Source organism: Lactuca sativa, chromosome 4, assembly GCF_002870075.4.
Source record: "Lactuca sativa cultivar Salinas chromosome 4, Lsat_Salinas_v11, whole genome shotgun sequence".
Lineage (NCBI taxonomy): Eukaryota > Viridiplantae > Streptophyta > Magnoliopsida > Asterales > Asteraceae > Lactuca > Lactuca sativa.
In genome coordinates, this window is record NC_056626.2 from 33,505,388 (window position 1) to 33,515,883 (window position 10,496).

At 37.6% G+C, this 10,496-nt stretch overlaps 1 protein-coding gene across 1 annotated transcript; it reads right to left on the reverse strand.

The window, feature by feature from the left end:
* Positions 1 to 4,595: 4,595 nt before the first annotated feature.
* LOC111896439 (F-box/FBD/LRR-repeat protein At1g13570) lies at positions 4,596 to 6,857 on the reverse strand. The gene is made up of 5 exons (XM_023892428.3): positions 6,649 to 6,857; positions 5,547 to 6,173; positions 5,374 to 5,472; positions 5,139 to 5,294; positions 4,596 to 5,068 (listed from the first exon to the last, which is right to left on the reverse strand). The coding sequence occupies exons 2-5, from the start codon at positions 6,132 to 6,134 to the stop codon at positions 4,769 to 4,771; spliced, it is 1,143 nt and encodes a 380-aa protein (XP_023748196.1). The 5' UTR covers positions 6,135 to 6,173; positions 6,649 to 6,857; the 3' UTR covers positions 4,596 to 4,768.
* Positions 6,858 to 10,496: the final 3,639 nt, after the last annotated feature.

The following is a 10,496-nucleotide window of genomic DNA, read 5'->3' on the forward strand; positions in this document are numbered from 1 at the left end:
CACCACACAAAATCTCAGACTCTTCCCACACCCTGGGATCCAACTCTCTCTCAACCCACCCTAGAGATCATGGTTTCCCTGATACGCGTATGGGTCCTGTGCTTTCAGTAGTACGGGCCCATACTACCTTCCACACCTACCCACATTTGTATGAAGTACTACCACAATACCCTAGAGAACAAGCATAACAATAATCAACCCTCACCACTAGAGAAACACTGAGAATCTCCCATAAGGGACCCTAGGCTACAGGCATCACAAATCAAGCAACATATCATGAAATCCTGAAGATCCCTAGCCTAACACTAGCATGCTGTTCTATCAAAGCTCAAAAACAAATAACATGCATGGTATTTTGGGGTTACTTACTGGCTCTGGCTGATCGTACCTCCGCGTCCTCCTTTACTCATTTTTTTGAAAACCGTTTTTAATTACTCTTTCAAAAACTCTCCTCGATTTGAGACTGGAGTCACACGAGTGTTTCTCCAATTCACTCAAACCAAGGCTCTGATACCAACTTGTAACGACCGAAAAACACAACAAATTTTAAATTTTTCAAAAACATCTCAATTCCAATAATTCTTTACAAAAAGGTTTTCATTACAAAATAGTTATCGTATTCCCAGAATCATAACACCACAAAATTTCGAGGAGCGGTACGATCACGCCTTCGCCTTGCCGCGATCTCCTGAAGAACCTGAAAAACATGAAACCACAACTGTAAGCCCGAAAGCTTAGTGAGATACCCCCAAAATACCAACCACAAATACCATACACGCATAACATGCCATAACATATCCGATCATAGAACAGCCATGCTCTCCGGGTCTACTGTGTGACTGGTCCGCCGCACCGGCCAACAGTCCACCTGGTCCACCCTCTGAGTCAATCCGCATACATCGAGTCTGCAGTGTGATTGGTCCGCCCGTTCCCGGGCCTTCAATCCACCTGGTCCACTCTCTGAGTCTACAGTATGACTGGTCCGCCCGCACCGGGCCTTCAGTCTGTCTGGTCCACTCTCCGAGCCTTCGGCACGTCTGGTCCGCCCCTACCGGGACCTACAGCCTGTCCGGACCGCTCGCTGGGCCTACGGGACAACCGGTCCGCCCTGGGTATCTTGGCCTACTGCACACAGCAGGACCCGCCTCAACCCAACTCCAGTCCATACATCCATGTGCACATATACATACAATCATCTAACAATTCACAGATAACAAGCAGATCAATAAATCACATAACATGCCACTATCCTAACCAGGATACCGACCTAACAGGTCACTAACATAGCATCTCCCTATCTCTCTGGATACCGATCTCAATCAGGTCTCTAGCATATACCATCCTAACTCACAGGATGCAACATGATAAAGTAGCAACATAAACACAACTACCCGGATCTCAATCCGATAAGGGCCGGCCTTGGTGCCTTAGACCCCGATGATATAGTGAGGATAACTCACCTCGAAGCTGCCGACTGAACAGATGATCCGAGCTACTCCGATCACTGATACGATCTCCACCACTGGTCAACCACCAATGCGCTGAACTCAAAACAACAAACAATAATTACCAAAATGCCCCTGAACACCATTGGTCAACCCTTGGGCAAAGACAAAGTCAAAGTCAACTCCTGACTGACCCTACTCGCCGAGTCAACCCTATGACTCGTCGAGTTCCCATGCTCAGATTTCACTCCATCCGCGACCTAACTCGCCGAGTCACCCCGAGACTCGCCGAGTCCAACAACTCAGAGACCACTCGCACACAACTCACCGAGTCATCCCTTGACTCACCGATTCTCGACTCAACCAGAGAATATCGGAACTCTTCGACAAGACTCGCCGAGTCCAAGAACAGACTCGCCGAGTCCAAGGCTATCTTCATCCGACTCGCCGAGTTGTTCTTCCAACTCGTCGAGTCCCAGCTCATCTTCAAGCAACTCGTCGAGTTCACCCATGTGACTCGCCGAGTACCACCAATCTGAATCCATTCAGAAGCTTTCCAGGCCATGCAAATGATCCAAAACATAGATCCAACCTCCTACAACTCATCCATCACGTAAAGTGGCAATCTTTACGTGAATCCAAATAGATCTAGGCCAAATTCACTCATAACTAGGGTTTGGGACTTGCAAGCCTCACAAAACACTCCAACACAGGGACTTTCATGCTCTCTGATTCTCCTCCCTTCCAGATCTGAGGTAGCAACCTCAGATCTACCCTATAGACATCCATTTACACCCTTAAACATGATCCCACAAACCCCAAAATGAAGAAACAACATACAATCGGACCAAGAACGAGATATTACCTCCAATGGACGCCCCCAACTGCAATGAAGTTGGTTCCAAGCAAAGCCCCTTGCCCCAAGCCTTCAATTCCCACAATTTCCTTCAAAGATTACTTCTCCAAGCTTCAATCCACTCAACAATGGATCTCCTCTGCGATATAGGGTTTCTAGCACTCAAGAGGGAAGTAAAGAGGCTGGGGAAGGAACATAATGTTCCTTATATAGGGCTCAATCCCGAGAATTAGGGTTTTCTCCACCCAGCGCCTACTCGCCGAGTCCAACTCATCGACTCGCCGAGTCGGCTACTTAACACGCGGTCCAGCCGCGACTCTACTCGCCGAGTCCATACATGGACTCGCCGAGTCACTCTTTCCCAATTAACACTTTTGGCCCTTCAACTCTACTCTCGCTATTTCGGGATGTTACAGTATGGGCCAAAGCTCACTTTTGTAATTTTGTAATTAGGAATGAGCATTTATGTAACTTTTTAAACATATATATCATTCCTGTAAATATAACTATGCACGAGGACCTATTATAGGGGCAAAACTATTAAGGGGTCCGGGGAGGCTATCCCCCTGCCCCTGTTTTTTGCCTTATCAGTATCTATAATATCTATATGAATTCAGAAAATAAACTTTTATTCTATCAACCGGACTAATCAATCAGTTGAAAAAAGACTTACTAGAAATTGTGAAAAGGTCCATTTGAAGGGTTAGGCCCAATTTGGAAAATTGGGTCATTGATGGGCTATGGGTGCATGTGATTTAATGCATTAGAATGGGGTCTTACAAACGTTCCCAAATTGGATCAAAGAGTAAAATGGTCATTTTACCCTAAATAATGTTATAGACTTTGATTTAGTGTTAATATGATCATGAAAGCCAAGACTCATCGGAGCGGCTGTTAGAGACCACTTTTTGTGAGTTTGGACAAGCAATATCATGAGGTGAGTTACCTTCTATTACAACAATATTTGGTAGTTTTTAAAGTAACCGTTGATTGATGGATGGAAGAAGATTCATTGATGTTATCTTCAAAAGTTAAAGTTCACTGTCATACAAGTACTCAATAATCTGCCAAGGATGTAGTCGAGTATCTTAGTATGATTCATGACAAAAATGTACTTTATTGATTTGTTTTATCATAACATTTATACTTTTATTTCTTTCTATTACAACAATATTTGGTAGTTTTTAAAGTAACCATTGATTGTAACACTTCATGTAAATGCCAAATTACACCAAAGAAAACTCGGTACAGACACTCATCCTGTCATCCATACCTATTTCTATTACTACCATGGACAATCATACGATATGAGAAAACTTGAGCTTCAGAACCGAAGCACGTACTACCTATGTATTGCTACTCTCTTTTCATTCTCAAATTCCACTTTCAAGGATTCATCAATTTACTTAGTTCTCTACTTTCAACATAACCTGATAAACATTTTACTATTAAGACATTGTTCTTCTAAAACCTTACCAATTTATAGCATAACTTTCAATCATATACTTCTTTCAGGAAATATATAAATTAGACTTTATGGGTCATGCTTAGCACGGGGCTGTGAACGTACCTAATATATATATATATATATATATATATATATATATATATATATATATATATATATATATATATATATATGTGTGTGTGTGTGTGTGTGTGAATAATATTTCAAAGATCCAAATAGTTTGAGTTAGAATTAGTGTCCAAGAGGGTCGTTGAACTGTGATGCCATTAGATTTTGCTATGGGCCGGTTTAGAAGCAAAAACTTTAGAAGTAACTCTATACATATGCAAATTTTTTGTATTTTACCTTTTAAATTAAAACCAGAAAACCATGTTTTTATTGACATTTTTTAATGGTTAAAATATTGTAACAGAAACAAATAAAATATGCCACTCTAACGATAAATCAACAAAAATATGTTGTTTTATGCTTATGTCATAAACCGTGTCATGGTGTTTTATTTATTTGTGTATTATAGGATCCTATTTTTAGTTTTGTCTATTATATTATTATGCTCTAACTTAACTCATTTGCTAAAAGACAGTAAGATATACCAGGAACTAGAGTACATTCTTAGAGAAACAGAAACATCAATGATAGACATGCTGACAAAATATCCAATGTTGTATAAAAATAAATGTTTGCAAATTTATGAATAATAATTGTAACTTTTATAGTCTCTATTATTTTAGTTTGTCAACCATATAGTATACTGGTTATAACTTAGTTACAATATACATTTTATTTGTGTTTATTTGTCAAACATAAATATAGGTGGATAGATGAGTTGAGGAATATACGGGAGTAGAAAGTTAACAATTGTCATAACACTCATAATCAACCCAAAAACACATCTAAACCAGTTCAATATAGACAATAAAGGCACTGCGCTTTACAATCCTTATATTTCAACCAACACATTTAAACTTGCATCAGTAAAACTTAATTTGCATTCACCGGTTAATATTTAGGGCGTTCGATACTGAATTTTGCTGCTGGTGATGCACGTGGAAATGGCAGAAATAACAAATCTCGAAGCATCTTATTTTCTTCACCAACAGTAACCAATATACTGAGCTCTATTCGTGCTTTCTTAAGCAGAGGTGACTTAGCCATAATGAGTTTCAAAAACTCCATTTCGGTAGCAAGGTTATGGAAGCTTGTGATCTCCAACTCTTTAAGATGATCCAAGTTGAGGCCAGAATAGTCTTCTTGAATATCAAACAAGTTGGTGAAAGTTTTTTCACCATCATAATTCATCTAATCAGAAAACATGTCAAATTGTCAGTAGAATTATGAATATATATTATAGCATGTAGACTATATTTACGTTTATTTGAATCTTCTCCAAATTTGGGGAGTTGTTGATCAGACAAAGTGTGGATGAAATCTCGTCTTGTATTAGAAAACAGACATCAAGAACAAGTCTCCTCAAGTGGATTAGTGAAGTGGGGAGCTTCCATGGCATACCACCTGCAGCAAAAAGCTTTATCCAAATTCCAAAACAAGGATTAGAGCACAATATTCATGCATAAGATTAAAAAAAATAACAAGTTAAGTATTACCTTGACATAAAACTTAGAGATTATCAGAACCTGAATCGAAGGCAAACACTTAAACAGCTCAACAAATGTACACTTGTGTCCTCCTACAAAGTCTCTAATCTTCATAAGAATACCTTTGTAAGAATGTATTTCATTAAAAGAGCTTAATTCATAAGTAGTTATATGCAACTTACCAAAGTAAACTCCTCAAGTAGTGGGCAATTGGAAAGGAATCGTTGAAGCATCTCAGTAGTGGTTTCAACTTCAAAAAATTTGAGGATTTTCAACTTACTAAATCCGTTAAACATATGAGGAAGCTCAAATTTACAACATCTGAGGTCTAGGTGTTCTAATTCTTGCAACGAAAAAAACGAACATGGTAGCTTGTAGCCTATGACACATTCAAAAATGAATTTCTTGATATTTTTGTTCCAGGAAAGATGGAGTATTATCATGTCAATCTCATTAACGATTTCTGTATCTTCAATACAAAGACAGAATTCCGATATCGGACCCTTGTGTAGCAACAAAACTTGGAAGATTGCCTTGATAATCTTATCTTCAAAGTTATAATCTTGGATTACATCATTTTCAAATATAGATGATCCTGTAAACATGTCATCAAACACAAGTTTTGGCATTCTTGTCCAACAATACCTCCATTTCTTTGACAAAATGCTTGTCCTCAATGCATCTCGGATTGGCATATGAGTTAGAATTTTTTCAATTGTATCTTGAGGGAGATTACTGATTCTATCCAAACTTTGGCATTGAGCTTTCATCTCTTGATGAGTTTCTCAAGGTTTGGATACTCCACAAGGCTGTAAAATAGAATTCAAAGCCAAATAGATTTATAGGCATAACATTCTTTCCCAAAATTTCAAACAAATATGAACTGGTGTTGCTTAAGTGAAGATACAAATAATACTATAATAGAAGTAGAGGACAGATATACTAATGAGACTCAAACATGTTCATGCTCAATAATACTGGCCCTAAATCCTTTATTATATCCACATGATTAGTAACAATTTTGATATCTAAATGTCAATACATGATTTCTAAAAGGCTAAGCTCTTAGAATCGCAACTCATGCCCCTACCTACAACTACTAAGATGCATTATATACTTGCTATATAACACATGGTATGAGGAAGTTAGGGCAGCTGCACGCCTGCAGCTAACCAAGTTCGACATTATTCTTCTTTTTATTAAATCAACTCCATAATGTGACCCGAAATAATTAAGAAAGGAATAAATCACAAATGAACCACCGCGAGAAATGGAGACGATTACCTTAATAGCTAGGGCTGAGCTGCAGAAAGTAACAAATCAGTACAAACGGAGGAAAAGACTACCGGCTGCTGTTCCGCCGTCTCCCACCAAGGAACCGGAAGCCGCTGCGCGCTGTCCACCTCTCTGTCTCACTGTCGCCAAAGCCTCGTCTCGCTGTCGCCGTTGACCTCCGTCTCGCGCAACCAAAATTCCTAAGAAGGTGAAACTCCCTTCGACATTATCCTTTTATTTTAATAGCTAACTAAAAGACAAAAAAAAAATAAAAGATATAGTTTTTAGAATAAAAGAAAAAATTTAGGATTTTAATTATTTTTTTTCTATTAACGTGTATTTTTCTTATTGTCATGTATTTTTTTTGTATTAGTTTTTTTAATTAAAAAATAATGATTTATTTAATATTTACTAATTTAATTAAATTAAAAATAATGATGTGGTAAATAGATTGAATGAATGAGAAATATATCATTTTTATAGGTTGTGGTTTGGAAAAAAATAAAAGATAAGAGAAATAAAACTTATATGAAGCCGATGTGGCAATGGATTAAGGGACAGGAAATGGTCACCTAACAAATCTTACTTTGATTTTTTATATTGCAAGATAATTTTAGGTTGTTATTTCATTTTTCACTAGAAAATGCTCTCTCCCCGTTTTGTGGGGGATGCAGGTAAGGTTTTGCTAACGAAATTACAAGGATATTTTTTGAAAAAAAGAAAAAAAAAACTCACGGGGACCATTTTTGTAAATCACTTTTTATGTAGGGACCAAAGCTCACTTTTGTAATTTTGTAATTAGGAATGAGCATTTATTTAACTTTTTAAACATATACATCATTCCTGTAAATATAACTATGCACAAAGACCTATTATAGGGGCGAAACTATTAAGGGGTTCGGGGAGGCCATCCCCCTACCCCCCGTTTTTTGCCTTATCAGTATCTATAATATATATATGAATTCAGAAAACAAACTCTTATTCTATCAACCGGACTAATCGATCCGTTGAAAAAAGAGTTCACAAAACGAACTAATATTTTAGTTCAACAAATTACAGTTTCAACTGGTTTTTTATAGGTGTAATATTAATCCTAAAAAATAGGGCAAAGAAAAACTAAATAAAAAATGGATCCCATAGAATCGTTCAACCCCGAAATATATGAGCAAAAATTCAATATTCCCAAAAATGTTATATATAATGTGGAACATGTAGTTCACGAAGCAGAAGTTGCACAAAATATTAAAAATAAGTAAAAATAGGTGTGAAATCAAACTGGTAAAAATGTAAAATCAGAGAAGATTGCGAAGAATCAAAAAACTGTCAGCGCCGAAGAGCTAGGCCATTTCCAGGTCTCTACTTGTTGTTTGTACTGCTACTTCTCAGCCACCACTTGCCATGAGTCTCTACTCAATCGTGCTATGTTGCGCCCATTAGTTTCTCCTCAATCGTGTTATGTTGGGCCCACCGCCTTACGAACTTCGCCCTCTCCGGCTCTCATTCGTCCTCACACTATTTGCTGATGGTTAGTTCTTCACCTCTCACAGCCTCATTTTTGGTTTGTGCTCTTGCCCTCCTTTTTAACTTCCTCCACTGACCAACTTATAACTTTGAAATTGTGTGGTATTTCACTTTTCTTAACCTAACTGTTTATACGAAAATATTTTGCATTATTTTTATATTAATATATTACTAATTATATATTATTTGTTGTAATTGATATATGAATTCCGATGATATTTAATATGGTTTGTTTAGTATATTTATATGATTTGTTTGTTTAGTATATAAAATCTGCAATCAATTCTAATTTTTTAAAGACATTATATTTTTGAAAACATTCAAAATATCAAAAAATCTCATTATCATTAACTAGAAAAATGATATGTAAATATGTCCCCCCCCCCCCTACATTTAGGTTTGTGTTCCAATCCTGACCTATTATGTAAATTACAAGGACCATTCTTGTAATTCAATTTCTACACTGGGACCAAATATGTGAAACCCGCAAACATGCCAAGATATGAAAGGTAAAGAGATGAAAGATGTCGATGTATAAATTTGAGGGGTAAAGTGACATTTTACAAGGTATGGGTGGAAAGTGGAAGTTGACAAAGTATGGGGTGGAAATTATGAATGTACAAACGTTTAGGGATCAAATATGTCAAAATAAAAAGGTTTTGTGGCTAAAGTTTAAAATAAGAAAGTTTATGGCTAAAGTTTAAGAATATTTGTGGCTAAATGCTAAAATTACAAAATTTTGTTGTCAAAATGTAAAACTCTATAATAATGCATTGTAAGAAACTAAAATTTATAAAAAGTTGACTTTTAGTCAAATATTAACCAAGGGCAAAATGATCAATTATGAGAAAAAGATGAGAATATGAAGTTATGACTTCATTGAAATGACCGAGATAAGTTTAAGTCACTTAAAAGAGGTTAAGGGAGTAAGTTCAAGAGAAAGAATGTGTGAGAAGATGTATTTTTGGTCAAAAGGGTAAAATGGAAATTTTGTGCTTTTTGGGTCAACTTTGTGACTTAATAAATTCAGACTCGTATTAAGTCAATGAGAAGTGACTTGATGCCTTAACCCATATTCATCTTTGATATGAATACATTAACCTACTAATCTAGAGAATAAATGTGTTGCAAACACACACCCATAGACACATACTCACCCAAATGTTAGGTCGCTCAGGGAAAAGAAGGGTGAGAGATTTGGATCGTATAAGAAGAACACACACACACTGTAACATCCGTAAAAATAAAGCCAATTTAAAACTTTTCAAAAACATTCAAAAACCAATAATTATTACAAATCCGTTTTCAAAATAATTTCATATATGAGTATCCTAGAAATCCAAGTCAAAATATGAGGAAGTGTACGGTCACGCCTTCGCCTTCTCGCGGTCATCTGCTGTACCTGAAATAATAATCGATAAATGTAAGCTCGAAGGCTTAGTGAGTTACCCCTCAAAATACCCATACACACAATAATACACATATCATATCAAACAAAACAACATACTATGGGTCCAATCAACCATCGGGTTGGAATACCCCAGGCCCTCAACCATCGAGTTGGAATGCCAACATACAATGAGTCCAATCATCCTCGGGATGGAATACTCCTGGTCCACAACCATCGGGTTGGAATGCCCACATACTATGAGTCCAATCATCCTCGTGATGGAATACTCTTGGCCCACAACCATCGGGTTGGAATGCCCACAAACTATGAGTCCAATCATCCTCATGATGGAATACTTCTGGTCCATAACCATCGGATTGGAATGCCCACATACTATGAGTCCAATCATCCTCGGGATGGAATACTCCTGACCCACAACCATCGGGTTGGAATGCCCATGTAACATTTGGGATTTATAAGGTACTAATCTTGTAATTACTTAGGAGTATTAAATTTTAAAAGTTGGATTTGGACCTTGGGCCTTGTACGTTTTGGGCTGATAAGGCACGTACGCGGGGCGTACCCTCCCATGTACGCCTAGCGTACTCAAGGGATTAAAGCGCGGAGGCCATACGCATACGCCCAGCGTACCAAAGAGTATGCGCAACATACGCGGGCAGAACCTAAAACCCTAACTTTTAAGGTTTGATCCATATATAAAGGACATTACGCCCTTGGACCAGCCTCCCTAACACCCTTAAGCAGTCACCATAAAAACCCTAACCCACTTTGGTGTGTCTTTGTTATTTGGAGGCCATTTGAGTGCACTTTGGTGTAATTTTGGTGCTTTGGAAGAGAAAGGAACTTGAAGAAGGAGCTAGGATCCACCAAGAGCTTGTAGATCCAAAAGATTAACACCTTTTCTGACCCATTTGAGGTATCAAGT